At 34.3% G+C, this 17,767-nt stretch overlaps 1 protein-coding gene across 1 annotated transcript in view; it reads left to right on the top strand.

The window, feature by feature from the left end:
• Window positions 1-17,767, top strand: part of LOC108549088 (dipeptidase 1) — a gene marked incomplete at its 5' end in the record, with an annotated part of 61,535 nt that overhangs the window by 6,591 nt on the left and 37,177 nt on the right. Inside the window, one exon of the mRNA XM_017902327.1 lies at window positions 4,905-5,055. Within this exon, the coding sequence (XP_017757816.1) occupies window positions 4,905-5,055 (151 nt within the window). The remainder of the gene's footprint in view (window positions 1-4,904; window positions 5,056-17,767) is intronic.

Genomic DNA, 17,767 nt, shown 5'->3' with positions numbered 1-17,767 from the left:
TATTATACAATTATAATATATAACATAATATAGTATACAATTATATAATATAATTTGTTTACTTGATTATCGTTCATGTTTTATTTTATTTCCTGTGTTGTTTATACATGTCCTTTGTTTCTATTTGTCTTTTTACATTGCAATTTTGTATTATTTTGCATTTATAGATGGTGCACTTCTTTTATTTTGACACAAAGCAACGTTCCTGATTGAAATTATTTATTATACATATTATACAATTATAATATATAATATAATATATCATAATATACATATAATACACAATTATATAATATAATTTGTTTACTTGGTTATCGTTTATATTTTATTTTATTTCCTGTGTTATTTATACCTGTACTTTGTTTCTAGTTGTCTTTTTACATTGCAATTTTTATTATTTGCAATTTTATATTATTTTGCACTTATGGATGGTGCACTTCTTTTATTTTGATACGTAGCAATATTTCTGATTGGAATTATTTATTTTAGATTGACATGATCGGTATAGTGTTTAATAAAGCTTTGTTTGTTTCAAACGGAGTGATCAACATTTTATATTGAAGATACCGATGTTATTTTTTGAGCAATTTAATATATAGCATGAAAATTGAATATTCTCGAAAATATAGGTGTTGATAAACGAAGTTGATGTGCTTTTGAGAGACAATTTTTTGACTTACAATCAGAGAAATTTTTAGACTTTTTCCTTCCTCTTTATAATTAAAAAGATTTGGGATAATAGTTAGGCATATCAAAAATTCTGATCTTTTTTAGATTTACAAAATAAATTAATAAAAATTGTCGATGTTTTACTATATTTCAAAGGTTGTTGATATGTCGTTTGAAGCTGATGTGCCTTTGAGAGACAATTTTTTGGCTTACAATGAGAGAAATTTTGAAATTTTTTCCTTTCTACTTACAATTTAAAAAATATATATGATAATGAGGTAGAACTAATAAAAATTATGATCTTTCTTAAATTTAGAAAATAAATGGACAAGCACTGTCGATTTTTTACTATATTTACGAAAATATTTCAAAGATAGTAATTTTTTCCAACTACTTCGAATAATACTAGCCTTACCCTCTGAAATCAAATTTGATTTGTAATAGTATGATTTTTTCGCAATTACTCAGGGAACACTAAAGATCATAGGATGTTGTATCCTTTGTTCCTTGTTTTTCTTATTTTTGTTACACACTGTAGACACGAGAGAGTAAATCACGATACCATTGGCTGAAATTGTGAAATCGTATTTACGTACGTCAGCTCGAAATTAAAGAAAGCAGCATGTACCATCTTCTTGTATGGTAGTATAGTATCCTTCCAAAAGCAGCTTCCACGTCCTTGTTTCTCCCTTCTAAGAAAACCACCCCAATATGTCCGTTAAATATTTTACGACCCCTCTTTTCCTCCCAACGAGGTAAACAACATCTCTAGAGTAACTTCGAAAGGAAAATTTAGCTTGGCCGAATGGTCGGTACTTGAAGTTGTACGCCCTATTTTAAACTTGCACTAGATTCTTGGAATTTCGCAGTTGTATTTCAAGTAACCTACATGTCGAACTTCGTATTTGAACATCGAATAGAGTAGAAACGAACATTGTGCTCCGTGAATGTGTCGAAACTTCTCGCTGAAATATACACGTCAATCGGATATTGACACGATTATACAATGTGGTTACAAATAAATGTATCATTGGCGCGTTGTGTACACAGCTTTGCAAACTCTACAGAAACCAGTGTTTGATACCTGCAAATAAATTTGGTAGAACAGCGCGATTTGCACGGCGAATTTATATTGAAAATTTCCAACAGCCTAATGGCGAATGTGAAAGAAATCGCAGTGCAAACGTGAAATAATACCCTCGAATTAAAAGAAAAGCAGTCAAGAGTGGAACAATCTTATTTTCCATTTGCAAATAATAAATTTGGAAATCACATTCTCGATTGTTTCGGATGAAATAAATAAATTTGGTGAAAATTATAACTCGAAACATAGTGATTCTGTCAATAGCAATTTTACTGAACTTATTTGACTGTCTGATATTTTCAGACATTTGTAAAAATTGGTTTCACATATTTTCCACGAAAATCTGATCGATATTTTCTCACGTTGGAAAATTATTTCACTGAAAAATTTCTAACATGTATATAAATGCACGTATAGAAATAATCTAAATTCACTTTGTACTTTCAAATAAAATATAAAATGGGTAAAGATAAGAAGAATTTTGTGCAACGTGTTGTTAATATCTTTCTCAATAAATGGCAGACATTATACACAGCGCAATGGAGAAATATCGTTTTTCCTTTTATTCTTCCATTTTATAAGATGCCATTTTCTTATGCATTTATTCTCTTCTTCTGTTTCTTGTATCGTAAAATATGAAGAATATTCGAGAAACTCCATATACAAGGCTCTTTCAAGAAGGAAAATCTTTCAGAAGACAAAGAGATTGGATTTCTTTTCATCCAATTGTAACGATCTTTCCTTAGGGAACACTCCTTTGCGAATGTGTTATTAGTCACGTCTCAGCATTTACTTCCATACAGTGGTGTAGTTCCTCCATTAAATTTCCTCGAGCACGAGCATTCGACTTAATAATGCAAGTGTAATCCTATTCTTATCGTCGCGTGATATTTCTTTTTTAATGAAAATTGAAATGTATTTAAAGACCGTCGTACGTATACATCGGATAAAGTTTTAATGGAAATTAAACTTAATGAAACTCCACGTAAATAACAATATAGAGATCCCTATCTATGTTAACGGTAAAAATAATGAAATAAATTGAATTTTTGATATATTAACTCTTTGCGGCACAGGATGTCAGATAATGAAATAGATCCATGTTGCATAGCAATTTCATTGTGTTTTAAATGAAACAAAATTTCTATATTTTTACTAATGAAGGAATCACATAATGTAAAAACAAAAAAGTAATGATACAGGAATTTTAAAATAATTCCTATGCATTCCTATGCATTGCTATATTTTTACTAATGAAGGAATCACATAATGTAAAAACATAAAAAAATAATAATATAGTAATTTTAAAATAATTCAAAATAGCTCTATCTCTTCATGCACTGATCTGACGACTACTATGACGATTCCTCTCAGTCACTTGATAATCCACTTAGTAACTGTTTAGTAACTCCTTAGCAACTTGGAACTGACCCTGTCTTCCAGAAAGGGCACTTTTAGAGCTGGTCCACAGGTCAAGCGCCTCCCCGAAGGAAGAGAAACTCCCTCTACGCCAATGTCAGGCGGAGGAGACCCTTCCCTCCGAGTTAGCTCCTCCGAAGGGTCATTGTCGCGGGGACCCTTTCCCGAGAGATGACGCGGTCGCGCCACCCTCGGTTCATGCCGAGGAAAGCCGGAGTTGCGCGAGGCCACCTCACATGGCCTGGCCCCATCTCACGTAACCTGGCCCCAACCACCTACGGCCCATCTGGGTCAGTCGGATACTAAGAGGTCCTCTAGACCTACGTTCCAGACGGGGACACTCTATCCTAATAAAAGAGCGCCTCTCATTTACCATTCCTACAACAATTTAATTGAATTTACTGTTATAGGGTGGGACTCAAATAGTCCCACCGTTCTATGTTGAATGTTGCCAACACAAGCGAATACATGTATATCATTTGTCGAAGGCATTACCAACTGCTTTACGTAAATAAGACGAAATATAAACCTATGTGCATGCAGCTATTGCAATATTTCCAGGTGGGACTAAAAATGTCCCACTACGCATTAGGGTGCATCAAAAAGGTGGGACACTTTTAATCCCAGCGTGCCCCAAAGAGTTAAAGGAAACACAGATATAGAATTGAGAAGTGATAAAATTCAATTATATGTATTTAATCAACTATTTACGTGCCTTATATTTTTCTTGCAGCTAAATTAAGATTCTTTTAGTAAATTTATAGAGATTAAACGAGTAAATTTATGAATTAAACGAGTTACAACCTTCTTAGTGTCATTATTAGTCATCGGAACTCGTTGCTGAAGCTAGAAATGCTTCGAAATTTTACAAAATACAACCTGATTTAAATCATACGATTTTTGTTTTACCATTTGAATTTATTGCCTAGTTACAACCCTCTTATTATCATTGTCAATCATCTCAGCTCGTTAAAGAAATTAGAAATGCTTCGAAATTTTGCAAAATTAAACCTAATTTAAATTATGCGATTTTTGTTTTACCATTTGAATTTATTGCCTATTTAGAAAATTGGTAGAACGCTATGCATTTTGACAGGTGCCATAATTATCACTAATAGCCGAGCAAATAGGGTAATACAGCGAAAACGAGTATTGAAAGGAGTGGAAGGATAAGAGGCTTCCTGATTCGCGAAGTAAACACGATTCATACGGAATCAAACCTGCAAGGTCTGAAAGCACTAAGCAGATGAACAGAGAACGTCTATCTCGCTCAAATATTCCTCACTGAATTTAAATAATCCGGTATGACAACTCCGGTCTCGTTCAACTCGTTCCGAGCAATTCGTTCATCCCTGATAAACCCACGGCAGAAATTTTTCCATGCAAATTACAACCATCCTCTCTATAAATTCACCAGCATCGCGAAATAAACAAATAGGGAACAGAGAAATATTTTATAATTAAGCATTTTATACGAGTAAATAATTGCGATGGATTATGCGATAAAACTCGTAATTGCAGTTTAACGAACAATAACAGAATATAATGAACAATTATAATCGCAACGATACTCCGATTTGCATTCACCCTAGCATGCTGCTCGCGAAGATCGAACTCGGAGCGCGGAATTTTAATCGAGTGTAGCCAAATATGCAAATAAGTAGGCAATTAATAATTACGAGTTATTATTCGAGGAAATTAAACGAAGTGATATTTGTTTCCATGTGCATAGGTCTTATCGAGGCGCATCGAGAAGGCAAAATCGCAAGTCTCATCGGGGTGGAAGGTGGTCACTCCCTAGGGAATTCCCTGGGTGTTCTCAGGACATTTTACGGCCTGGGCGCGAGATACCTTACCTTGACGCATGCTTGCGATACTTCCTGGTGAGTACATTCCATACCACTTTCGAAGCATAAAGAATACAGGAATAAATAAGTCGTGGTCGATGGTGTAAATAACGCTAGGTAAAATAGACAAAGGAAAATTTCTATATTGAACATATACGTAATAATTTCGTTCAGAGATAACGTATGTGTACGAATAGTGTACTTGTTGAGACAGAAACCACTGGAAGAGCTATTGATCTTGTCGTGTCTAGATTGTCATCAAACGCAAAGTGAAAAAAAAGTAAAAATTAAAAGCAAAATTTAAACATATATTATTTTAGTTATTATACTCGATAATATTATGTTTCGTTTCGTCCAAATTTATTTTTACTTCTATTTTTGTATTATTATTTTGTGCAAATATATATCGAAAAGTAAAATTAAAAGTAAAATCCAATTGATTATGGTTGATATAAGTAGATATATTATTTAGGTATTATAATCGTTAATATTAAGTTTCGTTTCGTCCAAATTTATTTTTATTTGTATTTTTGTATTATTATTTTGTGCAAATATATATCGCAAAGTAAAATTAAAAATAAAATCCAATTAATTATCGTTGTTATAAGTAGATATATTATTTTAGATACTATAATCGGTAATATTAAGTTTCGTTTCGTTCAAATTTGTTTTTATTTTTATTTTGGTATTATTATTTTATGCAAATGTATATCGTAAAATAAGATTAAAAGTAAATTTCAACTAATTATAGTTGATATAAGTAGATATACTATTTTAGATATTGTAATCGTTAATATTAAGTTACGTTTCGTCCAAGTTTGTTTTTATTTCTATTTTTGTATTACTATTTTATGCAAATATATATCGTAAAGTAAAATTAAAAATAAAATCCAATTAATTATCGTTGTTATAAGTAGATATATTATTTTATATATTATAATCGGTAATATTAAGTTTCGTTTCGTCCAAGTTTTGTTTTCGTTCCTATTTTGGTGTAATTGTTTTATGCAAATATATATCGTACAGTAAAATTAAAAGTAAAATCCAATTAATTATGGTTGATATAAGTAGATATATTATTTTAGTTATTATAATCATTAATATTAAGTTTCGTTTCGTCCAAATTTATTTTTATTTCTATTTTTGTATTATTATTCTATACAAATATATATCGTAAAGTAAAATTAAAAGTAAAATTCAACCGATTATGGTTGATATAAGTAGATATATTATTTTATATATTATAATCGTTAATATTAAATTTCGTTTCGTCCAAATTTATTTTGATTTCCATTTTTGTATTATTATTTTACGCAAATGTATATCGTCACAAGAAGAGTCGTCCTTTCTTCAATTTCAAGCAGAACCAGCTAAAATATCAATGTCCTGAGTAAATCCGCAACCATGATCGAACAATTTCGAATTTTGGATAAACCAAATTGTATTCCAAATTTATTGAAAATAAAATATCGTCGAAGATGTAGAAATGGCGTAAGATAAAATTGAATAAGGGGTAACTTCGTTACGACCTCGCATAAATTAAATCACGAACAATGCCGAATTTTTGACCCACTATTGTGCTTTTTGTGCACGCTTAATAAATACGCTAAATTGGATTGAAAATATATTTGGGAAAATATGAGGTATCGTGGAAGATGTAAATTACAACGAATAAAATTCAAAAGGGGTGATTTCATTGTAACCTCAATCCCTATTGCGACGTTTGAATAAGCCAAATTGAATTCCAAATTTATTAAAAAAAGAAAAAAATTAAGTATGGTCGATGGCATAAATTACATTGGTAAATAAAATTGGGGAAGAGATAATTTCGTTATGATCTCGCATAAATTAACTCTCGATCGAGCAACGCCGAATTTTTGACCCCATATCGTAGCTTTCGGTTAAGTACAACGAATAAGCCAAATTAAATTCGAAATTTATCACAATAACGTGATATTCCGTACATAATTTACTAAAGTGGCCGATACGATGGATTTTTAATTGTCCTTATTTTCTATGACATTTTCTATAATACCAATCCATTAATTAGCCATTAAAACGTATTCAGTACTGTAGCTGCCATTATGAATCGATAAACCATCCGAAAAGCCCGAACCTCCGAGCAGTTTATTTAACAATTGAATTAGGTTACACGCAATTTCATATCGAAATGTTGCCATTTTATTGATTAAGCAATTTGATCCAGAATCCCATGCATTGTCAAAGCCTCCAAAAGACATTATACAGAGAGCACAATCACGAATGAAGTACATCGACTACAGGCATTTCAATCTCGAATAAAAATAAAATTTTATAATACATAAATTCAAACTTCTATGACAATTAAATTAAATAATTAGGAAGCAATTAATCACACGTCAACAAGGGAATGATAAAGAGGATAACAAATAGACGATTGTATTTTTGCACGATATTGTAGACGAAAATTTTAAAAGGATATTCTACAATAATGTCTAGAATCAGAAAATCATGTTTTCCTTATTTTTCTTTTTTTTTTTAAATACGTATTTTTATCACTGAACCTACCATGACAGGTGAGATGACTGAAAGCCGGAGAAATAAAATTTAAAAAATTTCAAAGAAAAATTGGGTCACGAGGAGATATTGAAAAATTAATTGTACCTATATTGAAAGACAAATTATAAAATAAGTGATCAAAGGGATAACGTTGAACAGGAAATTTTTAATTATAAATTTGAAAACCACAATTTGAATTTTGATAGATTTGGTGTTAAGAATACTTGCTTTAAATATTATTAGATATTTATTTTAGATATTATAATCATTAATATTAAGTTACGTTTCGACCAAATTTATTTTTATTTCTATTTTTGTATTATTATTTTATGCAAATGTATATCATAGTGCATCATGTATATAGTTATAGCTGTGTCAATGAGGTGATGGGCTCTGTCATTGTTATACGGACATATCTAGTTTTGCTAACAGTTTTACATATTCGCGAATAGTGTAGAAGTGTCTTCAAAAATAAACTGTAAAGAGTCCAAAATATCTCATGTCAAAAAGAATGAAAATCGTGAAATTTTAAATTTCTCGAAATTGTGTCTTTCAAAACCCTATCCGTAATTTCTCAAAAAATATTTGACAGATCAACACGAAACTTTGCACAAATATTCAGCATACTCGTGGCTACAATCCCTACTAAAATTATTCAAAAATTTATATTCTTTTTATTTTTTTCACACTGATATATTCAAAAAAAAAGTGGAAAAATCGATAAAATAAATTCAAAGAATCATCATTTTTTTATCTATCTGTATTTTTTGTTTTATTTAGTACCCTTTATAGCTGTACTCATACTAAAAAGGAATCCTGTTGAGTTTTTTATTTCCAATAACAGAAAGAACCTATATCACGCACACCATCAATAACAGATTTTTAAGAGGTCCTTCAGACAACGACTCGTAACACCGACAATTTTCAATATTTTTCAACAAAAATTGTAACACATGTAGTCGAAGAGTGTACAAATAAACCCTGTTAATTTCAAAATATAAAATCTTAATGCGTCTCTGCAACGATTTTTCAAAAAACATGAAAAATCAAGCAGGATATTAGAAGACTCTCCTAAGCACTCGAGTATCATCCTACACTCGTTTCAATTATTCTGACCTGTGGTACTCCCGTTTCCAGTGAATATTTTCTTTCAAACTAATTGTAACGTGCTATTTATCGAATCCCTTCGATATCCTAGAACGCTTATCACGCGCGAAATTAATATTGCGTGACTAGTTGTAATATTAAGGATCCCGAAGTGTGTGTTGATAAAAGAGAACGTTTATTTATAGAAAAGTATAGAATAGTTATAATGGAGACGTTGAACGGAGTACCGTTTCGAACACGCGTTTATACGTGTAAGTAAGATGTTTCAAGGATCGGTGTCGAAGACGAACCGATTTTTCGAATTTGATCTATGTCGTGTCTCGTCGTGTCCTGTCCGGTGTTTTCTCCAGTTTAGTTCTGATCGTGCAAAATAAACGTTGGTGGTGGAAAAGTAAGGGGTTTTAATTGGACAGAGGGTGTGACGGAAGGACCTTTGGCTAAGGAGTAGGAAACTGTCAAGGAGCCGATTTTTGATGGTCAATGACGTGATTTATAAGTGGTGCCCGTCCGTCGCTTGTTGGGTCTGTCACACGTGGGTCCCATCTGTCGAGTCTGGTACTTGTAAAAATTCCTAAACTTTCGCCTTTACCTTTACAACTTGATCCGCTAGAACGGCGGTGAGGCACATCTATCCTCCGGAATTGCAGTCGCGATATAAAATATATCGTAAACCGCTAGGTCTGTTAAAATTGTAAGCCTTAGAATAAAAATCATGTTATAAACACGCTCTCCGGGACGGAACACTAATTGTTCATCCAACTAGACGCTTTCTTTATTAAAGTAACTCACACTCGTGGCTGAAGACCGGTAAAATTGAAGCCTCGCGTTAAAAGCAGTAACCTCGTATCTCACCACGGTATTTATTCCCAGTTTTACCGTTCACTCTGCGAAACATTCCATAGAATGTGGTACAATTGAGGCCGAGGAAACCGTGGAAAGAAGCGTATCGTATGAAAGAAGGATTGGACTCTCTGGACTCTGGCGAAAAACAGGGAAGGTCGGGAAACGTAGCCATCGGGGCGAAATTGCGCAGTGACTTGGCTCCTTGCAAAACATTCCTCGGTCAAAGGACCATTTTCCATTTCAATTAATCAGCCAACAGAACTCCTGTGTGGTCCGGCTCTTCCGCCAGTCACGAGTACTTTTTACCTCCGGTCCACGCTTTATAACCGCGACCTATCGTCGGAGAAAAACCTACTCTCCGTGGCTGAACAGGTTGAAAGAGCCCGACGCGATCTGGAACTTTTGCGTGCAAAAATTTCCTTCGTCTCAGTCACGTCAGAATCTAGCGAGGCAACCAGCGGCCAAAGAACTTTGTTTCAAAAGGAAGCGAAGGTACTCCGTTTCTGAACAGCGCCACCGAGTAGCAGGAGTTCAGACGTGAGTCTAAGAGCGTTGAGTTTCACGTCAGAATCTAGCGAGGCAACCAGCGGCCAAAGAACTTTGTTTCAAAAGGAAACGAAGGTACTCCGTTTCTGAACAGCGCCACCGAGTATCAGGAGTTCAGACGTGAGTCTAAGAGCGTTGAGGCACCTCTGGTCTCGTACAAGATGGCGGTAATTGGCGCGGATGATATAGCAAGCGATTAATCGGAATTTTACCAGGTGCTGGGGGAAATATAGGGAGAAGATTATTTATTCGGATCGAACACAGGAGTTCTATCTTTCTTGCTTGTGTGAAGAAGAGAGTAGAAATTGGTGTAGCATAGTACTGTTATATGTGTTTAAATCAGGTATCGTATGTTAAATATGTAGAGTCAGTTTCTATTATATATATACATACTGGATAGTACTTCGGCTTTAAATTTCCGCAGACTTGGGACTAGGCCTGACTCATAAGGAGAGTGCAAGTCCTTCGGGTCACCGATTTAATTGAAACTTTGTAGGTTTGTAGATTTCGACATGCAGTTCAAGAATATATATCATTATAGCCGCCACTACTCGATAGTTTTTGAGATCGTACCCTAGTAATGCCTAAAAATATCCTACGAATAAATGTAAAAATGCTATATCGTGGTGAGCTAATTTTCTTGCATAAATAAGAGGAAAGATTCTATTGGCATACTATAGCCATTGCAATGCTATAGAATCTGACTGGAAAGTTCAATTTTATTGACATTTTCGACTAATATCGTGGTGAGCTAATTTTCTTGCATAAATAGGGTTTGTGAGTGAATGCAAAGGAACACTTGGACCTACCTAGCTTATGACTGGTAATAAAGAGCAGCCTAGAGTTCAGGCCGAATGTTTAGAGTGACGTCTGGAGCGCAAAGATTGGATGAACGGGATATTTATGCTTGTATCGAATGCAAGTGAAGAACGAAAGGTGTCTGAGTGTTTGGGATACGTGGATAAGGTTTAAATAAAGGTGCAAGGGCTGTCCTAAGACAGTCCTGTACGGAATTTGAAGAAGAGTCGATATGCGAGTGTTAGTTGCGTGATCATAGTTCAGTTATTAGTCTAGTCTTTTAATTTGTACTTTACTCCTAAGTCTCTTTTAGCTCGTAATAAATAATATATTTGAATAAACCATCTTTTATTCCCTATATTCGCCAATCACAAGTATTCCTACATAAATTGAACAAATTTTCTGTGGAATCAACAACCTGGTACAGGCTTAAAGCGAATCTCTGTTCTGAACATCTGGAAGCTATCGCTAGGGTTTTCCCCTAGGCCAGAGTTGTCGGTTTCACGGGACCTTCCTAGGGATATTCAATCTAGTGTTAGAACCAGCTGTACAATAAAGCCACGAGTGTTTTGTAATAAACCACATCACCATCACTGCATGGGTGATTCCACTAACATGGATTCTTGAATAAAGACTATCAAGAATGATGTTTAGCACGAAGACAGCCGTGGATTTGTCCTGGTGGTTGCCTTTTCTCAGTATGCCGAACTTATCGAGATACTGAGCACTTGGGTTAGGATAATAGGAGCAGTTAGTAATATAATATAACTATAGTTAGTAATATAGTTAATAGTGTAATAATAAGGAGCAGTTTTGTTTGTATACACTTTATTATTATTATTAACTGGTGATTACGATTTGGATGATTGATGTATATGTCTTCGACTTCCGATTTACGTTTTATGTGGTGTCTTTATCTTCCATCTTACGTCTTCTGATGTGTACTGATTGACTTCCAGTTTTCATCCGATGTGATATCTTCGAACTCTAACCAACGTCTGTCATGTCTAGTAGTGTTCTGTCTGGTGTCTCCTCGCAGTTTATGTCGATTGTTTTAGAGTGGTTATGGATGAAGGAAAGATAGAGTTTCAGGTTTGGGTGTGGGAAAATGTCAGGCAAGTTTCCCTTCGGTATTGTTTTGGTAAAGATTTATGCGTGGATGTCTGTTTAACGTTTTGGTGTGTCAATCACACGTGCTTCCCGTCTGTTGGGTCTAGGCCTAGGTAATGCTATCCGTGGTCTGTGTCTTTGAGTAGGTTATAATTCTTAATTCTAAAGAAGGACGGTAAAGCACGCCTAATCTTCATTATTGCCGTCACAACAAATGATTAAAGTGTAATTCCAAACATTTCTCAACCGGTCAAATGACCAAAGTCAGATAAAGCAGGTCTCATCCAAATCTAAGATCAAAACGAAAAAGGGGAAGAGATATGGACAAATTGTAACATCTATATCAGAAGCAAAGTCACCAGGTTGAATACAGCGACCAAACTTTGTAAGACGATTTTTAACGGTAGGATTAGTCTAACCGACTGATCAAAATCCTATTGTACCCTGACGCGAGTAGTCTCTATGCACCTTCCATCGATTTCATTCGTATCCAGCCACCGATCGAATCTGCAGGAAGCCAGATACCGAAAGAGGTATCCTGGCAAAGATTCACGGAAACGTTTGTTACGTCCTGGAAGTAAAATTCATGCGAGAGTTCCCTCGGATCCAGACGATCCTGGCTAAGCAGCGAATGGACTGAGAGATGTCTCAAAGAGTCCAAGGATTCCCGCACGCCCGATAACCGATTCCTTTTACGAGAAGTTGATCCTTCCTTGGAATTTCTTTCACCCGGTGCTCTCCTCCCCATTGCACCGAAAAAGTTTCCATGCGGTTTCCTTTTTCACTCGGCTATATTTCAGGGTTATTCCCTGGGTCTGCGTGCTATACGGTCCAATCCTCTGGGACCCGGTCCGGGTTCCCGCATTTATAGCCTGCAAAGTTTCTTATTATTTTCTCTGTTCACGGGAATCCCGGAATCGCCGTGCCTGGACTCCCGAGGAATATGGGACTACCGGCGGGATAACGTCAAAACGGGCTAGATATGCGAGTTCCTCGAGGACATCAATCCTCGCTGCGAGTTTTATGTGTCCTGCGGTGTACCTATGCTCTTTGCTACTCTCCTTGTAAATAAAGCTCTTCTTCATGCAGCTCTTCGATTCTGTTGGCTTCCAAATAGGGAGACGTTGTTGGGATAAATGTTTTAAATTATTGTCCGTAATGGTGAGGTAGCTGCGCGGTCTGAGCCTGCGCAGAACTGACTTCTCAGCTATGTCGATAAAATTATCGATGAATGTCGATAAACCGAATACAGGTAATTGGTTATTGTGGGATGATTTTAAAATATATTCATTTTTATCTGAACTTATTGCAACGTTTTACTAAAATACATGTCACTGTATCATTGTTTCTATTTCATTAAGTTTATGTATAGTATATTGTAAATTATAAAGGTACAGTGTCTGTAATAAGTTAACCCAATTAAATCTGTAGAATTATTTAAAATATATTCATTTTTATCTGAACTTATTACAACGATTTACTAGTATAGTATACATACCAAGGTATCGTTGTTTTCTATTTCAAAAGAGGTACAGTATATTGTAAAAGAAGTATAGTATATTGTAAATTATAATGGTACATTGTCTGTAATAAGTTAACCTAATTCAGTCTGTAGAATTATTTAAAATATATTCATTTTTATCTGAACTTATTACAACGATTTACTAGTATAGTATACATACCAAGGTATCGTTGTTTTCTATTTCAAAAGAGGTACAGTATATTGTAAAAGAAGTATAGTATATTGTAAATTATAATGGTACATTGTCTGTAATAAGTTAACCTAATTCAGTCTGTAGAATTATTTAAAATATATTCATTTTTATCTGAACTTATTACAACGATTTACTAGTATAGTATACATACCAAGGTATCGTTGTTTTCTATTTCAAAAGAGGTACAGTATATTGTAAAAGAAGTATAGTATATTGTAAATTATAATGGTACATTGTCTGTAATAAGTTAACCTAATTCAGTCTGTAGAATTATTTAAAATATATTCATTTTTATCTGAACTTATTACAACGATTTACTAGTATAGATACATACCAAGGTGTCGTTTTCTATTTCAAAAGAAGTATAGTATATTGTAAAAGAAGTATAGTATATTGTAAAAGAAGTATAGTATATTGTAAATTATGAAGGTACGTTGTCTGTAATAAGTTAACCTAATTCAGTCTGTAAAATTATTTAAAATATATTCATTTCTGTCTGAATTAATTGCAACAGTTAACTAGAATACATACCGGTGTATCATTGTTTTCTATTTCATAAAATTTATGTATAGTATATATTGTAAATTATTCATTTTTATCTGAACTAGTTACAACGATTTATTAGTATACTTTCTAGTGTAACATTGTTTCCTGTTTCAAAAGTTTTATGTATAGTATATTGTAAATTATGAAGATACGTTGGCTGTAATAAGTTAACCTAATTCAATCTGTAGAATTATTTAAAATATATTCATTTTTATCTGAACTTATTGCAACCATTTACTAAAATACATATCAGAGTATCATTGTTTTCCATTTCATAAAGTTTATATATAGTATATTATAAATTATGAAGATACGTTAGCTGTAATAAGTTAACCTAATTCAATCTGTAAAATTATTTAAAATATATTCATTTTTATCTGAACTTATTCCAACTATTTACTAGTACACATACCATTGTACCATTGTTTTCTATTTCAAAAAGTTTATGCATAGTATAGTATATATTATGAAAGTACGTTGTCTGTAATAAGCTAACCTAACTCAATCTGTGGAATTATTGAAAATACATTCATTTTTGTCTGAGCTTGTTACAACAACTTATTAGTATACTTTCCAATGTAACATTGTTTCCTATTTCAACAAATTTATGTATAGTATATATTGTAAATTATGAAAATACGTTGCAATAAGCTAACCTAACTCAATCTCGACCTAACCTCAATTGTCAACTCGTAGATATTTGAAGACAGAAAATTCATTTCTAAACAAAATTGATCACTTATCGATATATAAAAGAGGAATACATCAATTTAGGAAAAATTCGTCACACATTTCTAAATTAGGATCCAGATTTTATTTTTTAAAAATGGAGAGATTTCTTACACATTTTTGTGCATTGAACCCCAATCTTGGGTTTAGCAAATGATAAAAATTATTCCAAAGATAGTAATCTTTTTCCAATATTTTTATCAATTTTAAACTACTAATTTTCTCTTGTAAAATGAAATTTAATTTGTAATAGTGTGACCACTTTCTTACCGAAGTATACCGCTTTGGTTAATCATAGGAAGTGCTATCATTTTGTCCTGCGCTATAGAATTCAATTTCGTAATAGGAATGTCCGAGGTCTTTGAAAATTCCTAGCCAACAAATTAAACAAAAGACGCGTAGGAGTATCGTTAGCATAGCTGTAGAGTTAGTTTTTTCAAACGACTGCACATTCGAGCAGAGTACATTCGTTCATTGAGCTTTGTACGTACACTCCGGTCCAAAAGGATAGCTCGCGTTCAATGATTTTCAGTATTTCTCGACAAACTCCAAAGCAGTATATCTCGATGGAAAATTATACTATTACAAACCAAATTTCATTTTATAGAAGAAAGTTATTATTATTCGATGCAGTTGGTAAAAATATTCAAAAAATAAATTACTCTCTTATAAAGGGTGCTCCAAAATTCACGCAAGATTTGAATTTCGCGCCACTTATGCATTAAAGTGTTACCAACGAAAAAGAAGACAGTTAAACTGACAGCTGACAGTTCGAGATTATTAAAAATGGAGTGCTATACGAAAGAACAACGCATCTTCATTGTTGAGCAATATTTGCAATTTTTAATTGAAAATCTGTATTTTCTGTCAAAATTACTTCTTGCATGAATTTTGGGACACTCTGTACACACATAAAAATGTTGGATGACTAACGATTCGTTAGCCTTTAGTCACTAGAAGGGAGCTGATCAACGCAGGCCAATTTCAGAGTCCAAAAACAATTGACCCACTCCTACTTTCACTAAGGGTCAATGGTCATCTTCATCCCACCAAAAACTAACATTATATAAGCACCTAGAAAATTTACAAAAGGTAGTTCTTCAGTTTTAGGTCTAAGGGTCAATGGTCATCTTCATCCCACCAAAAACTAACATTATATAAGCACCTAGAAAATTTGCAAAAGGTAGTCCTTCAGTTTTAGGTTTTTCCTCTCCGCCGACTTGTATTTTTCCAACGTAGCCTTGTTGCTAGAACCCGTGTTGTATATTGAAATCCGAGTTCCAACAAAAATATTCGAAGATAGAAACTGAAGGAAGCTTCGATTTTAGGTGAAATGATTTCTTTCCGATGTTTTTATTTACTTCGTTATAGTACTATCTTTCATCTACGAAACTGATTTTAATTTACCTCCGCACGATTTTTCCTTGCCAAGATATACCGTTTTGAAACCAGCCTGTTTCCAACGATGCTAGTAAAAAAGCAAATAAATTCTCATGGTTAATAAGTTGGAATTGTACGAAAAATCGCGCGGCGTGGAATAACAGAGGCACGTTCCTCGAAGTAGGACGATGGCTGAAATAGTCAGCAACCCAGAAAACCTATCGAAGAGCAGAAGCATCGGAATAACAAGTTCCCTTTTAGATACCAGATACTGGCCGACATCAATTTTACAAAGAACACTTTGCGAAGCCATAGACCTTAAATTGTACCCACAACACGACCTACATACTTTCCACGACCCAAAGCCCGCCATTAAGTCGGAATAATTCCATGAATCCTGCCACAAAGCTTGGATTTATACCCCCGAGAGTTTCCACGGGGTATGACCTCGGTGTATCCCGTTTGTGTGATCGTGAATGTGAAACGTACTGCACAGCAGTAGCCTATATCGTTGCCTGTAACTAACAGTTCGAGAGCAAAGTATCAGACGACAATGGCCGTCGTCCCTGTTCAGCCTGCTTTTCAATCCTTGCCTACTTTACGCGTCCCTCGACGCCATTCGTGCCTGGTGGCGCCGCGCCGCGTCGTAAATAAGAACCCGAGTCGCGTTGTCCCCGTACAAATCTCTCTTTCCATGCTACATATTTTTCTTTCCAACTAACGCACCCTACTTCGCTGCAAGGTGCCTCGGATAAACGAGAAACAGATACGTATCCGAGGAAATTCCACGAGAGGTAGTCCTATTTAATGGAATTCAATCTTGCGTGCACGCTGAATTCAGGTCTATACAGATGACGAGAGATCGAGATCGGACGAGGCCTAGGGAGAGGTGTTCCAATCTTTCCTTTCGTTTCTTTGTCACCTATTTTTGTACATGCGAGTGCACGAAGATTTAGATTCACTGGTTTTCACCAGTGCACTGTTTAACGCTAAGACTACCTGTTAGTAGTGGATATTATATTGGGTTGGCAAGAAAGTGATTTCGGTTTGCATCAGTAAATAATGTTATGCTTGTTTAGTTATTCTTTCGTCAATGTTAGAATTTTTTCTTTTCAGATGTGGTAGTCGATACCTTTAGGTTGCTATTTCGTGAAATTCCGTGTAATTTCGTTTATAACTGTCAGTTCACGGTCAGTCTTAACATGGAGTGCAAAAATAAGCATTTTCGACACATTTTACTTTTTTATTTTCATAAAGGCAAGAATGCGGCTGAGGCTCGCAAAGAGATACGAGAAGTTTATGGTGTTGATTGTTTAACAGAACGCACGTGTCAGAATTAGTTTAAAAAATTTCGTTCTGAAGATTTTTCACTGAAAGATACCCACAACGTTCTGGTCGAGCTTCTGAGATTTACGCACTTGGTTAAGTTTTTCGCA

The sequence above is a fragment of the Eufriesea mexicana genome, unplaced genomic scaffold (genome assembly GCF_001483705.2).
Source record: "Eufriesea mexicana isolate 0111107269 unplaced genomic scaffold, ASM148370v2 scaffold1830, whole genome shotgun sequence".
In the NCBI taxonomy this organism is placed as follows: Eukaryota; Metazoa; Arthropoda; class Insecta; order Hymenoptera; family Apidae; genus Eufriesea; species Eufriesea mexicana.
Note: the sequence above shows the minus strand (reverse complement) of the source record. Positions and strands in the feature narration are given on the sequence as shown.